The sequence below is a fragment of the Sturnira hondurensis genome, unplaced genomic scaffold (assembly GCF_014824575.4).
Source record: "Sturnira hondurensis isolate 20B ecotype Veracruz unplaced genomic scaffold, ASM1482457v3 Scaffold0014615, whole genome shotgun sequence".
NCBI lineage: Eukaryota > Metazoa > Chordata > Mammalia > Chiroptera > Phyllostomidae > Sturnira > Sturnira hondurensis.
In genome coordinates, this window is record NW_028087246.1 from 320,957 (window position 1) to 336,745 (window position 15,789).

General features: G+C 56.1%; 1 protein-coding gene across 2 annotated transcripts in view; it reads right to left on the reverse strand.

The window, feature by feature from the left end:
* Positions 1-15,789, reverse strand: part of INPP5D (inositol polyphosphate-5-phosphatase D) — a 106,014-nt gene that overhangs the window by 52,050 nt on the left and 38,175 nt on the right. For both annotated transcript variants that reach the window (XM_037063490.1, XM_037063492.1), the window contains exons 3-5: positions 6,880-7,030; positions 4,195-4,366; positions 693-833 (exon numbers count right to left, since the gene is read on the reverse strand). In XM_037063490.1, the coding sequence (XP_036919385.1) occupies positions 693-833; positions 4,195-4,366; positions 6,880-7,030 (464 nt within the window). The remainder of the gene's footprint in view (positions 1-692; positions 834-4,194; positions 4,367-6,879; positions 7,031-15,789) is intronic.

Here is a 15,789-nt window from a genome sequence, read left to right on the forward strand (position 1 = left end):
TTTAGTTCTGATGGGATCCCTTTGGCTCCTTTTGGTGATTTCTTTCCGATGGTTTTGAATGTTCTTTTCTATTTTTCAAGCTTTTAAAGAAAGCATTAAAAAATTCTTCTGATTTTTCTCAGATGACTGATCAGCCTAAATCTCATACGTCCAACAATGAAAATTAATTAAACATCAAATTCATTTTTTTGCGAACAAAATTAAAATGTAAAAAATTTTTAAAAGTCTTAGCAAAATTAGAATTTTACCAATTGGTCATGCCATGAATTAATTCCGTGTTAGAAAACGGACATGTTGGTGAATAGGCTCACTTGGAAAACGGCTGCCACCGGCCCCCTTGTGCCAGCACCAGCCACACAGGAAATAGGGTGACTTCAGTTTAGTCCCTCTCAGTGTCCAGGGAGCTTGTCAAAGGTGTCGGCTGCTGCCCCAAACATCGCAAACGCGGGACCCTGCCCACCCCTTCTCACAGCAACCGTCCTCAAACTGACTTCAGTTAAAAAAAACACAAAGTGTTGTAGTTCAAATCGTGTGAAAACAAAACCTAGAAAGAAAGCAGGAGCTTCCTAAGCCCTGCAGAGGGCCCCGTGGTTCCGGGCGCAGCCGTGGGGTTCAGCAGCCACGGGGAGCACGGGGCCACCCCGAGCGGTCTCTCGTGCCCGGCCCCCTCCCGCCCCCGCGGGCGCCCTTACCCATAGACCTCCTTGCACAAGAACACTGTCAGCTTCTTCAGGTGAGGGAGGCTGCAGGAGCCCGTCTTCACAAACTCGGCGTCCTGCGCGAGCTGAGCGCTCAAATAGTCCTGGATGGCTTTCAGGTGCTCTTCTGGAAGCCTAAAGACGCGGAAACAAAAACACGCTCGGAAACAAAAACACGCTCGGCCCGTTCCTCTGGCCACAAGCACCAAAAGTAAGGAGAAGAAACCCGCATTCGCAGGGTCTCCTGCTGAGACGAAGTCCTTCGGGGGACATCGGTGCACCTGCACGGTTCCCTGGGTCTCACCAGAGGGTGAGAAGCAGGTCGCAGCAGGATTAAAGGGTCGCACGAGGGAGGGGCCTCTCAGCCCACCCATAAAGGCTCAGAAAAATGCCCCGTGAGTTGTGTCCCTGCCTCACCTACTCCTAAGCACGGGATCTGCAGGCCAAGGGAGGCTCTCGTCTGCAGATGGCACATGGCTCCCGCTCACATGCCAACTGCAAAGTCACAGCCGGAGGCCACCTGCAGCCCTGCATCAGGGTTCCGAGTCCTCTGGGCTCCGTTGGGGAAGGAAGTCTCTGTGATGAGCGATGGGGGCTGGGGATGTGGCAGTTGCAGCTACGGTGCCCTGCCCTTGGCCTCCCCACCTCCAGGGTCTGGTCCAGCCCCTCGATGGATCACAGGTCGCACCTGCCCACCTCATACGATGGACCTGCCGAGGGCAGCTGAGGGCAGCCCAGGCCGCACGGCACCCAGGCTGTCTCCCCACTCCAATCACACCTCGACATTCTGTGTCCCCACACTTTTTTTCCTAGGTAACTTTTGAATCTTGGTTCCTCTAATAATAAAAGTTAATCACAGCAAATACTTCCTGAGGACCAACCACCTCCTAGGCACTTCCCGCTCCTTTCCTCCCCAGACCATCGTTGGCGAGTCAGGCAGCATCATTCCTATTCCGCAAACGAGGAGGCTGAGGTTCAAGGGTGTTTATTTGCCTGTGTGAAAAAACATTCATCACAAGCCTGAGAAGTCTTTGTTCCAGCCTTGGCAAATAGATAATCAAGTTGGAACTGGTGGGCACAGGTTGGGTTTTTTTTTTACTTGTTTGTTTGTTAGGGTCCTTGAACATATGAAAAGCTTTTGTTCTCAAGATTAGAAAGGAACGAATTCTGGCTCCTCTAGTTTGAGAAGTCAGCAACCAGCTACATACCAGGTGTCAAACCATTTACGTTTCAACTATACTTATTCTAGTCTCAGCATCATAAAAGTCCGGTTTCTGCCCAAGCCCATCTTTCTAAAGAGGCAAAATCTCCCCTGCAGTGTTAAGACACACATCAGAACCGTCACAGTGACCACCGACATGACCGGGAGACCACGAATCCTCGTCGTTGGAAGGTACGTTTGTTCAAATGTTCGCAGTAGAAAAGCGTGGTCCTGCGGTGGAGACCCCGCTGCACAGAGGCTGACTCGCCCCAGCGTCTTGTGCTCGCTGCAACCCCGCCGACTCGATCTAACGAACTGGCACGAAAAGACTGGGCAGGGGGCCTTACCATCGAGCAGAACCTGAAGGCAGTCCTCTGTGTGCGAAGCTATTTCACAAGCAAAATAGACGGACTGCGGAATATAAGGAGGAGTCTCGGTGTTTCATGACCCAGAGGAGAACACAGGGCAGGGCTGCGCCACCACTGTCCCCCAGCCATACGTCACTCACTCATCCCCAACTCTGAGCAGAAGTTTCAGGAAGGTATGTCCGCTGACAGAGCAAGCAGGCCTCCCCTGCTCATATGCCCTCAGCTGCTCCCCACCCCCCCCCAACACCTCTCAAAGACGCTGCACAGGGGCCTGGCTACATACACCGTCCTGCCCCACCGGGCCCTGGGCCCTCAAGAACAGCTGTCCCTGCAGAGGAGGGACAGGAGAGGAGACAAAGTCAGGAGGTGTGGGAGAGTCGAGATGGCTGGGAGGGGCTGGCACCACCCGGCTGCCCTGCCTGTTTCCCGCAGGAGGTCACTGCACTTGCAGCTAAACCTGGAGAGAAAGGCAGATTCAAGGGAACAAGCAAAGGGCTCTCTGCAGGGAGCAGGTCCACAGGCGTTTGCTACTTAGATACATGTATCAGGGTAATCAGGACAATGTATCATCAGAGTCGAAGCACTGGGTACTTAGCCAATTGATAAACAGCACAGGAGACTCAGAGTGTGCACGGCATAGTGCCCGGTGGGCCTGGGGGAGAATCAGAGGACGTGCTGGGGTGGAAGTGTGAAACACCAAGTATCCTAGCAACCAGGAGGCTTGCGGTGCACCTACAGGCATTTCCTTTGTACTTTGCCAGATCAGGTGGTGGGCGAGTGGCCCTCAAATTGATCTTCAAAGTTGGAGATGTTGCCACAGTCTGCCATTTAGGGAGCCCTTTTCTCACAAAGAAACAACAATGTTTCTAAATTATTAATGCAGGGAAGTTAGGGTTCAGCACATATATAGTTAGTGCCTACTCTGCACTGGGCCACCCGCCGGGCGCCGGGGCGGGCGCTGGGGCAAGTTCCCCTCATGGAGCTTCCTGGCCTTTTTAAAGAAACATTTTGTTTATTTATTTTTAGAGGGAGGGAGAAAGAGGAAGAGAAACATCAATCGGTTGCCTTTCACATGCTCCCCAACCAGGGACAAAACCCTCAACCCAGGCATGTGCCCTGACTGCGAATCCAACCAGTGACTTTCACTGAAGCTGGACGGAGCCCAGCCAACTGAGCCACACAGGTCAGGGCCTCTGATTTGCAAATCCTGGGCCTAAGACAGAAATGGACCATGTGGCAAAAAAAAAAGAGCTGCCAGACCCCGTCAACCTGGACCAGTAGGAGCCAGCCTGGGGACACACGAAGGACCAGGTGCCGGGAACCCTGCATCAGAGCAAGGAAGACTTAAAATATTAGTGTGAATGCACCTGCCACCTCCCATCACCAAGGGAGAGCGCCCTGCTGTGCAGACCTCATAGTCCCTGCCACACAAGAAGTGATTGCTCTGACCTATTTACTGGTGACAAGGAAGGCGTCCCCATTTGAGCGGGGCCCAGAGCAGGAAAGGGCTGTGTGGCTGGCCTGGTAGGCAGGGTGGGATGCTCCCTGGCCTGGGCCGTCTAACTCAGTAGATGGGGCGGTTGCAGAGGGAGGGTGATGGGAGGAGACGCTGCCTGCAGTGAGCCCCGGAAAGGAAGTCACAGCACAGGCCCCTCGTGTCCGGACCCTGCCACGGGCAGGAGAGGGATGCACATGGTTCCAGAAGCAGCTCCCACCACAGTGGAGCCTGGCAGGGGCGGAGCCTCCGAGTGGGGCCATCCGGAGCTCATGCAGTGGAGCCGCAGGGTGAGCTGGGCTCCCTCGGACTCCCCATCAGGCGGCAGGTGGGCTCCACAGCAACCTGTCCTGAGTGGAAGGGGCACCTCTAGGAGTGAACCCTGAGGGCACTGCCTGGGTCTCCGAGGGGACCCGCCAGGTAGGCACTCACCCGCTGGTGTCCATGCTCTGCAGCCGCTGAAACAGCGTCTCGGAGAGGCTGGGTCGGCTGACCTCCGCGCTTCTTGGGTTCTCGACCAAGACAGGAACCTCCTTGGTCTCACATGGCCCAGTGGACAGAGGGATGTTTCTCGGTGGCAGCTCAGGTGGAGATGGGACACCTTCTACCCAAGACAAGAGCAGGCGTGCCACGTGGGCAAGTGTGAGCTTCTCTCTGGGTCACTCGCCTACAGAGAGGGCCGTCTGGGTCCTCTGTGCAGTGACCCTGCCCCACACATGAGGTCCGGGCCATGGCACCTAGCTATAGACCCCATCTGCACCCACACTGTCCCTGCCATGCCCCGCCCCCGTCCTTCTTCCCTGACAAGGCAGGGGCCCTCTGAGGCCAGGGACCTCGTCTCAGTGGTCTTTGGCCCCAGGCACCTAGCACAGTTTGTACCACTGAGGCACTCTGCAAACACTTGGCGTTTGGGTCTGATGGCCATGCTGGCCAGAGCTGCTGGCCTTGGGCAGGTGGAGCCGGCAGTCCTGGGCAGCTCAGCAGGACAGCCAGGCTTCAGGGACACAACAGGGGCCCCAGACCAGGCGGAAAGGGACCGGGTCACAGAACAGGAAGAGCAGGACGGGGAGCAGCCTGCCCCTCTCCTACCTTGCTCCCCTTTCTCTGCTTTCCCTCCAGCCTCTGCCCTCCTCCCCTGCCCACCCCCCACCCCCAGGCCCTCAGAGACAAAAGAAATGGAGGGGTCTTCCTTCGCCAAGAGAACTGAAACAGGACACATGACTTGAAGTCGGTCTAGGAAGTAAAACTTCTGCTCATTCACCTTTCGGAGAACTTCCATCCTCCATGCACCACGAGCCCACCAGGGTCCTGGGCCCCGAGGGTCCAGGACCTCCTGCCTGAGCCTCTTCCCACACCAAACGGCTGCCCACGGCCTTGGCCATGAGCTACTTCTTTAAAGGTTCAGCCCCTCACTTCCTCTCCCGGTGGGCTCTTTGCTTCTTGAGGTGGTGGCATCTGTTGTGAGCCCCATGGGGACGGGGACAGCAGTGCCTTGAGGACACCTGAGCTTCGTGTGGGGAAGGAAAGCCTGTGGTCAGCAGGCTGCTTTCTCCTTCCACCTTTACGGGGGGTCTGTCCAGGTGGCCAGCCGCAGGGGGGCAGGAAAGCTGGGGTGCGGCCGTATGGCTGGTGAGGACCGAGTGTGGGGAGGACATTTCTGCAGGGTGGTATCTCGGCATCAAGGCCAAGACTAGCCGCCCGGGGACAACTCGGGGATGTGTGGCTGTGGCACAGCCCCAGTGACTGACCCTGGACTCACATATGGATGTATCAGCTGTGGCTCTTTCACAGCTGGAGGGAGACATGACCTGCCTGAGTCCCCCTCAGCCCCCGGAGCTGCGGTCCTCTGGAAGCCCTCTGCCTGGCCCCAGCCCTCTCCACCGAGCTGACGAGGCACCCGAGGCAGCGAAGAGCCAGCCGAGCGAGAGCTCAAAGTGGGTGACCAGGAAGGGAGGAGGAAGGGCTGTGGTCCACAAGCCAGCCCAAGGGAGCAGGATGAATGGGGTGCCAGGCATGTAGCTGCCAGCATCGGGTGGGGAGACAGGCCAGGTGCCGCCCCCCCCCACTGTCCATCATCTCTGCTCTAATCTGCCCCCCTTCTGAGGTGACCCTTGGGACCGGGCTGTTTCTAGGCCCTGGAGTTTAGGAGGGGTCCTGACCTTCTCAACTGAAGGGCTCATTCTGTGTCTCAGGCTTTTCCTTTAGGAAGGGAACTTTTCAGGGGCAAAGAAGGGCTCCTGCAGGGGGCATCCCCCAACCCCTGCCCCCTGGGCTCTTGCCTGCAACATCTGCCCTGAAGGGTCCTGTTCTGTTGGTCCAAGTCTCTCCATGGCTTACCCAGTGGGGCCACCTCACACAGGGCTTTTTAGGGTCTATACCTTTCATTTTTTTTCTTTTGAAAAAAGATTTTATTATTTATTTTAGAAAGGGGGAGGAGTGGGAGAGAAACATCAATGTGTTATTCCCTCTCGTGTGCCCCCTACTGGAGACCTGGCCTGCAACCCAGGCATGTGCCCTGACTGGGAATCGAACTGGTGACCCTTTGGTTCACAGGCTGGGGCTCAATCCACTGAGCCACCCAGTCAGGGCACTTGCATTTTCTTTAAATGAGGATGTAAAGAAACTCCTTTCTCATCCTTCCAGTTAGCTGCAAGGATTTCCTGCTCCTTCACTCTCTTCTCAGTGAAATGCGGCTAATTATTCTGAAGATGATGGCAGCATTTGATTGAGCATCTACTGTGTATACTAGGCTCTGGGCTCATATCTACTGACTCATTTCACGACAGCCTGAGAGGGAGACGGTGTTTTTACTGTCTCTTTAAGAGAAGTCTGAGGGCTGGAGAGGTTAAGTGATTCACCCAAGGCCACTCAAGTGAGATGCTGAGGAGCAGGATGGCCAACTCAGTTCCATCTGACTCCAGAGCTGTGTCCTAACTTGTCCTTAGCCACTGTGTCATGCTCGCTCCCTCCGGTCATTGGACCCACCTAGTCTACGAGCACCTGTCATGAGAGAACCCTCCAGGGCCTCTTCACCATCTGCTGCTTAGAGACCAGGGTCCCGAAGGCGCCTCCCACAGCGGGCAGCTGCCTGCCCCCGGCCCCTGCCCGCCCCCCTACCTGTCTCTTCCTCGGGCTCGTCCCCGGGGTCCTCCTCCTCCAGTGGCACTGGGTACTGCAGGTGGGTCACCAGGCCCATGTTCTCCTTCTTGTAAAACTCGATGAGCTGATCCAGCTTGGTGAAGAACCTCATGGGGACACCCTCAGACGCCTGCAGACAGAACCCCAAACAGAGGCAGGGTTGGATGGGTGGGGATGTCACCCAACCGCAGAGGCCACCTGCAGCAGAGACCCGGGGGGCTGAGGGAATGACCCTGTCCAGAAAAAGCCCTGGACAGGTCAGCCTGCTACACCCACACCTCATGCCCTGTAACCAGTGGCCCCCGAGAGCCAGTCTGCAAGAGGCACAAGTAGAACCATTTGAAAGGTTGTGTTTTTTTTTCCTTTCAGTTAAAAAATGTATTCTTAATACAGGTAACACATATTTTTATTATGGCAAAACTAGAAAATACAGAATTAAAAAATAAATCGTCTGTCATCTCACAACCTTGAGACACCTATTTTCAATAATTCAGAATGTTTTTCTAGACGGTGTGTGTGTGTGTGTGTGTGTGTGTGTTTGGGGGTAAGATATCCCCTTCGAAAAAATTGCTTATTTTTAAATACAGGATAAGTGTATCCTAGAAATTGTTTTGCTTTTATTTTATATATTTTTCATTTGCTACGATTGTCTTTTCAAAGCTCAGAAGAGGAGTCAGCACAGGACACTTCCCGGGTTTGTATCTCTGTTGCCGGTGACAGAGGGGCCGGGAGATAACTGATAATTCCCTGGGGCCGGTTTTTCTCCTGTGACTTCAGCAGGAAGTTCCAGGACGTCCCTGGGCAGCCAACCCCTTTCGGGGAAGCTCTATTTAGGGAAGCCCCCCACCCAATGTCTTATCCTGCCTGAGACCCCGCCCGTGGGCTCCCCCTGAGGGCTGGTCAGGCAGCAGGAGGATGGGAGAACCAGCAGCAGATTCATCTTCCCATCCGTGCTGTGACCCGCGGCTCCTGACCCCACGTGTCCCAGCATCTCCTTTCTCCTCGGGTCAGTCCAGGGTCCCGCTCTGCCACTGCCTGGTGTTCCCTGTCACAAGGAATGGCACTGACCTCTGCCCGTTGGCACAGAGGGTAAAGGGAGACACAGTGAGGCAGGGTGTCCCTGATTCAGCCAAGGAGATGCTGAGCGGGGCGGCCGCCTTGGGTGGAGGAGGAAGGGGCAGCCAGGCTCCAGGGGAGACGGTGGGCTTGGGGCAGCTGGACAGGAGCAAGGGACCAGTCAGGCTGTGAGTGGGCATGGGTGAGCACCCGAGAGGCTCCCTCCTCTGGGTGGGGCACCTTGGCCTCGTGGGAGCACAGCGGGTCCTAGCTCTATGTGCCCGTGATTCCCCGGTTATCGTAACCAGTACTTGGGCAATGACAGTCAGGTGTGTTTTAAATGCCTTGAGAGGCCCTGGCCAGGTAGTTCAGTTGGTTAGAGTGTCGTCCCAATGCACCAAAATTGTGGGTTCGATCCCTGGTCAGGGCACACACAAGAGTTAACCAGTGAGTGCATCAATAAGTGGAACAACAAATCAATTTCTCTCTCTCTCAAAATCAATCATTAAAATTATTTTAATGAGTTGAGAAAGTGCCATTTTAAAGTTGGAGGTCGGGGGTCCAACTGCCCCCCTTACAGGCTGCCAGTGCCGTCTTGCCCACTGCATGTGGAAAGGGGGCCAAAGGGCAAAGAGGGTGGAGGTCGGAAAGCCCACCCAGACTGGCGCACCCCCGGTCTGGGGCTGAGTGCGGCTGGGCCGTCTGGACTCACACCCCGTCAGGGCAGGCGCCTTCTGCTCTGGCGCGGTGGGGCCTGACGTGGCAGGGCGGCGTGGTGTCCTCGCCAGGTCTCGGGGCTGCAGACAAGCGGCCTCGGAGGACAGATGAGGCAGGCTGACCCAGACTGGGGCAGACCCAGACGTCTGGAGGAGGACCAGGACTCAGTCCTGCCCCTGGGCCCTTGCTCCCGGCAGCCAACCCCCAGTTGCAGTGAGGGCACTTTTACCTTCAAGGAGAACACACCCCAGCCCCCGAGCTTGACCCGGGGCTTCCCGAGCAGCCTCTGTGTCCCCCCAAGGGTCCTCGCAGGTTCACTCGCACAGCCCACGTGTGTAAACCTGTGTATGAGGGCGTGCATGTGTGTGCTGGAGTGTGGGCCTAAGCTACTCAGTAAATTTGTAGAGTTTAACAAAAAGGTTTTTAAGAGCATTTTTTAAACATAAGTTCCCTTGTTTCCATAGAGCCCACAGGAAGCAGCCCCTTTCAGGCACAGACGACCCAGAAACACCTGAGCAGGTGCAGCTGGGCCACCTCACAGGTAACTCGAGCAGCTTCAAAACCAAAAGCGAGCAGGATAACAAAAGTCATTTCAAATGACACAAGAGCAACTGACCCAAGTCAGCGAAAGCAGCCGTATAAAAGCGTCACTGAATGCGCAGCCAGAGGCAACAAGCCATTCATTGGGTGCATGGGGAAAGGGTCTGAAGATGTCCCAGAAGGTCCCCAGGGAATGACCATGCACGGGTCTGGAGAAAGCTCCCAGCGGGGGACACCTGGGGATGTGTGTCTCACATCCGAGAGAGCGCGGCAGGTGTGGGGGTTTCGGCTGCTGGTGCCGAGACACTCGGCTTTGCAGGCTACCGGAAAGCCCATATGGAGCCTGGCGCGGACACATTCGATTTCAGAAATGGAAAGAAACAAAGGTTCTAGAGCTGGTGAAATACGCTTCGCACTAAGCATACAGTACAACAGGATGCTCTAAAATTAATCGAATCGCCCCCAAATAAATAAAATTAAACTAACCTAATCCCTACAGATCTACTTAGGCGGGAGATGGGAGGCCGGTGCTGGGTGCTGCTGGCAGACCAGCGGGTAAGGGTCATCTGCCCTTGAACTGTTCACAGAGGCTGGGAGCCAACGCCCGGCAAACCAAGGTCGCCGGCTGAGCCAGGTGGCTTGGGTTCCCAGGAAGGTAGAGAATGAGGGTCAAGTCCAGACCTCACAGGTGGTAGAACAGCCTGTCTGGGGGCAGGTAGGCAAGCCAATGAATGGCCGCTCACAGGCACTGCCGGGAGAGGTACCTGCCTGCCCCTCCCCCACAGCTCAGGCGAGGAAGTGCCCAAGCAAAGCAAGGGCGCGGGGCAGGAGGCAGGCCTGCCGGGGCGGATCCAACCTGAAGCGGGGACTCCGTGGGCAGAGGCAGGTCAGCAGGCAGCCACCTGCCTCAACAGGGAATGCAGACAGACACACAGACACGGAGACGCCAGGGAATGCTGAAGGCGGGGAGCCTCCTAGGCCAGAGGCAGGGTCTCCTTGGAGGAAGTTGTTCCCAAGAGTGTCCCCAGTAGTCTTTGCTCTGGGTACTGCGACTCGAAGGGGCTCACAGGGACTCCTTTGGGAACCTATGTGCAAGGCACATTCTCGAAGAGGACAGGAAGAGAAAAAGGTCAGAGCAGTCAGGACGGTAGAAGCTCCAGAGCTGCCCTGAATGGTGAGCTGGGGCGTGCGGTGGGGGGAAGAGCGTAGTCTGGACAGGTGGCTGGTCTACTCACAGGGCGCATGTGCGTATGGCCAACCCACCCCTGTCAAGTCTGAACTGAGAGTCGGGAGTTGGGGCCTTCGGGTGGTAGACAGTGCATTGACCTCAGGTTGGTGGGAGCAAGGGGGTCCAGCGGGGAGAGGGCATGGTCAAGTGCATACCTACCTGCAGCCTGCTGCACCCAGAGGGTACGCAGCACCTCACAGTCAGAGGTTGGGTGGACTCGCTGCATTTGGAATCAGGGGAGGTGGTCAGGGGTGCTCGATGTGGATCAGGGGCTGGGGGTGCAGAGAAACAGTGTAGGGGAGGGAAGGGAGAAGGTAAGCACCCCTCCCCTCACCCTGACCACAGCCTGGAGGCCGTGCCTTTTCAATCATTTAAACACAACACAACTGAAAAGAAGGTTGCCGTGTATATCAAGGGTCAGGTCCTGGGAAGAAGCAGGTGTCAAGTGAAACTGGGAAACGGGGAGAAGATTTAGTGGATGGGGTGTGGGGATGCCAATAAGAGGGGTGACACACACCTCAGAGCTAGCAACCATGCAACAGACCCGGGGGGGTGTGGGAACTGGAGAAGACTGCCCAGTGGGACCTGTGCCCTCCCCTCCGGAAGCCAGGGCACCTCCTTCTCCTCAGCTGGCCTGCCTCTGACGACCAGCCCAGCTAGAAAGCCCAGCTAGAAAGCCCAGCACGTCCTCAGAGAGGGACCTGTTTGTTCTGCGAGGGCAGCCTGTGTGCACACCAGGAGGGGGACCACGTGTGCTCCCAGGGAGGGGGCTGCCCTTGACCCTTAGGAAGTCAAGGCCTGCAGACTTTGTTCCTCATTCCTCTGCCGCTTCCTGAAGAGATTTATCAAGTGATTTTGAAACAGAAAAGGGAACCCTGAAACCTTAGCCTTTCACCGAGAACGTGAGCCCAGCCCAGGGGCAGGCACCTGCTCCCCAGCCAGCGACTGCTTTGGGACGGCTCTCCCAGCCTGGGACGAACCCCTTGTCCCCAGCAGGTACCCAGAGTGCGTAGTGGACAGTGTGACTCCGAACAAGGGAAGAGTGGCGTTTCCTAGTTACGTCGGCCCGTTCACAGCCCGTTCACAAGGTGCCAGCCCAGAGCAGACACCCCTTCAGGGTTCATGAGATCTGCAGAACGTATGTGAACTTAGGTTCATCACCAAACGTCAGGCAGAGCACAACGTGGCAGGTTAGTTCAGGTTGTGAAACAAATACCCATCTCTTCTCCCACCTCCCATTAAAATCTCCAGGTCTGTGGAAGGTTCCAGATGCTTTCCAGCACGGTGGTTTCCAGGGAGGCCCTGCAGACAGCCCCCACCCAGCCCAGGTGTGTCTGCATCCCCACAAACTTACAAACCCTGGAAGGAAAGGGACCTTACTTGGCCAGCCTTCGTCTAGTCCCCTGAGCCCCTTGCAGGGGTACCGGCAGGCCCTACGGCTGTTTGGGTGCACCGGTACACTGCCAGAAATGGGCCTTGCAGTGGACAAGCTGTAGAAAGGAGACATGGATGTCCAAGGTGGGCCCTACAGGGAGGGGCCCCTTCTCCTTACGGCTCGGCACCTAAGCTGACCCAGGTACTACACTTCTGGGGAAGGCAAAGAGTAAGGGGTGAGGGCCACCTCCAGTCCCAAGGGGTGAGAAGACACGGCCACTGGGATCTTTAGGGCAAAGGGCAGCTGAACGTCCAGTCTTCTTTGAAGGCCCAGGCCTGTGCTCTCTGGGAAGTGGTATTTCTGGAAACAGTGACTTTCAGATACCCTCCAAAAGCAGGGGAGAGGGCAGAAGGCCAGAGCATGGGGCCGTGGGGCAGGGTGAAGTTTCCCAGGGGTAATTTTAACTACAGCACTGTCTGCTGTCCCTAAATAGGAACCGAAAGTGGTTCCTCAGGAGGAAGCAGGCACGGGGTGCGGCAGGAGCCGAGGAGCCCTGTAACGCCCCCCGCACCACCCCCCACAGGGGTCTGCCAGCCTTCACTTTACATTAAAGGGCATGTACAATCAGCGTGGACATTTTTTAATGATGGCAAGCATTAAGGAGTGGGGGGGGGGGATCCCTCCTCATTATCCCGCTGCAGCAAAGCACTTTGTCCTGTTCAACCAGAACGTCCCTGGAGACGTCTGAAGCAGGGTGGCGACACACTGTGGTCTCAGTGACGAGAACAGCAGGGACAGTTGTGGGGTGGCTGGTGTCATTCTTTTCTGTTTCTCTGTAGAGGTAGGAGAGGTGTCGGAGGCCCCAAAAGCAGCAGCCTGGGCAGAGCTGGGTTCAGGCCAGGCCCTGGAGCCCTCAGGCCCAGGGCTCCCACGAGCACCTAGGTGCCGCACTGATGGAGTGGAAGCAGCCCAGCCCGGGCTCTGAGCCTCACCTCCTGCCCCCGGGGGCTCTGGGCTGAGGCCCCCAGCCTCTCCCAACCTGCTCCGGGCCCTGCCCACCCTTCCCCCACCCCCACCAGCTCCCCAATGGTTTCCCTGGTTTTTCTTCTCCCCTCAGGACAGTTCTCAATCCTTAACTGCCTCCTCTCCCCCTAACTGCTTCCTTAGAATCACAGACCCCAACCTGAGTGAGGAAGGGAGGCACCAGGAGACGGCCTCACGGGCCTCTTGGACCTTGGAGAGTTTGGATTTCGTGCTGAGTGACTTAGGTGGCCGCTGGGGCCCCTGGAAACCCCACTCTGGGGCTTGAGTTGGGGAGGCACAGTGGAGGGAGAGGGGCCAGGATGGAGCTGGAATTAGAGCAGCTGGCCAGACGTGCTGATGCTCCAGGGAGAGGCGGTGAGTGACAGAGAGCCAGGGAGCAATAGTGACAGGAAGGCCACCTCAGAACCAGAAATCCCTCTTCAGCCATGTGACCTAGAATGGACCCCAGGACACGTCTCCCTAGAACCAGCTCTTCCTGTTCCCTTCCTCTCTTTTTCTTTAAAACACACTTATTGGTTTGCTTCCTTCCCCTGCTCGGCCTTAAGTGACCAGGGCCTATGGGGTTGTGCAGCTGGGGCCAAGGAGGGGGTCAGCAGGCAGAGGGCAGGGCTGGGGCACGAGGCGGTGGGGGCCTCAGCAGCCAGTGGCCGGCCCTGGAGCAGCAGGGTGGGAGACTGGGCCAGTAATAAAACCCTTGGGGCCATGGGTTTCTGGGGGTCAGAGATAGGACTTGGGCCACAATGAAGTGTCTGCAGAGTCGGGGCAGCAGGGGAAGCTCCACAGGGAACTCAGGGTTTCACTCTCTGTAGGTAACACGGACGTGTGAGAGTGAGTGTGCGCGCGTGCGTACACGTCTCCTGGCTCCGTCTGCCCTGGCCCGGCCGCAGTGAGGAGCACACCTAAACACCGCTCTCTGCCGAAAGAACCGGCCTCCTTGGAGACGTGGCTGTCCCCAGGGCCCAGGCAAGAGAGGGATTACGTGGATCTGGAACATCTGTTACCCCAGAAAGTAAGGAAGCCCCCCAGAAGGATGAGGATGTGTGAAAAGGACACAGGGGCCAGGAGACAGCAGCAAGAGCAGTTGAAAGGACCACCCAGCACAGTGTGAGCATCGACAGGAACAGTAAAAATAATTACAATCCACTGAATAAAATACAGACTCACGAGTCTGCACTGACGTCAGTAAGTGGGCAGGGAAGCCCCTCCTGCCAGTAAAGGCCAGAGGCAAGTGTCATGGAGCGACGGCAGTAGTCACCGCTGGCAACCGTCACATTAATGACTGGCTGAGGCAGGAGCCCACAGACGCTGCAAGATGCCAAACCCAGCAGCAGGGACAGTCTGAGGGGACGGGGTACCGGCACAGTCCTGCGGAAACCCTGGAAGCCCCCCGTTGAGGGACAGTCTACAAGAGTACCAGCCTATTCTCTTCAAACATGCCAAGGTCCCACTAAAGGGATGGGACAGTCGCACGTGATGTGGGACCCCGGCTTGAACCTCGGGGCCAGAGCGAGGAGGTCACGTATGATACACAAATGCAGAGTCCGGCACAAATAACGCCCCTCTTTAATAAGCTGGTGATCTGTACCATAGTTTTATGACAAAATCATAGGCATGTAATTTGGTAACATAACAATATCACACTCACGCATACCATATAGCTTTTGGGGGGAGGGGTTAACACAGCTATCCATCTTGTGCGAGACACTCACGGCCCGATCAACCACACCCAGGTGCTGCTTCTGTTTATGTGCCGCTACAGAGGTGTTACTAAGACAACTGGGGAAGTATGCACACGGCCGAGGCGGCAGACGAGGCATTTCGTCAGCGTTAATGCTCCGACTTTGACGGCTGATTTGGGGGGGTCCTTCCAACTGCGGTTGTGTAGGAAAGACTGCTTACCATTTAGGAGAAACGTGTTGAAATATTTAGGAGTAGTGGGGCATTGTCAGCGACTAACTCCCACAATCCACAAACAAAGAGCAACGCTGTGACCAAGAGAGCGACAAGGTCAGTGCGCTAACACACGGACTGCGGGACGCTGGGGAAGGGGCACAGGGTCCTTTGTGTCAGTTTTGAAAATGTTTCGTAATTCTGAAATGATTTCCAAATAAAGAATTAGAAAGAAAAAGACAGTCAGGTCTTAATCTGCATGGTGGTTACGTGTAAATACTTTCCTGAGCTGGACATTGTAATAGAAATGGTTTTTAAAAAAGTAGCTCATGAAGCCAAACTTGTTGAGTGAGTGTGAGTGCACACACGTGCCCAGAGGGGAGAGGGGTTTCATAGGCAGCTTGTATAAAAGCATCAGGTTTTGTTTTTCTTTTTAATTGTACAAAAGTAGTCCTGGTCTGTAGCCTTCTAGAGGTTTCTGTACAAAAAATCACATCCTGGAAGCATCTGTGCTGCTCAGATCACCGTAACAATACTCGTGTATGGAGAACAGAGTATGCAGAGGGAGCACCCGCAGCCCCACAACAGCCACAAGGTGGGTGCAGCCTCGGGGCAGATGTGAGGGCTCTGGAGACTGACCAGAGCAGGGGCAGCACCCACTGTGATCCCTTGAGCTGCGGAGGAAGTCAGGAGCCCCCCGGGCACTGGTGTGATGGAGCTGGGCTCCTCAGAGGTGCCGTCCACGGATGAGAGGGCAGGCTTGGCTTTGTGACTAGGAGAAGGGAGAACCTGGGAGGGTGGCAGTGGTCTGGGGTAGATGTTGACATAGCTTTTGTTCTCTTCCAGGACCCCTGAACTTGGTGTAGGTTCTGGGATGAGTGAGAGACAGATGGAGATCAATGGCAGGGACTTTGGGGGAGCAGAACCTGGCAGACTAGTGGACAGGGCTTTTGGCACCTGGCACAGAGCCCCAGGCAGGGGCCGAGGCAGAAACCCTGGTGCTCTCATGGTGCACAGGGGCAGTGTCAAGTTTCTTCCA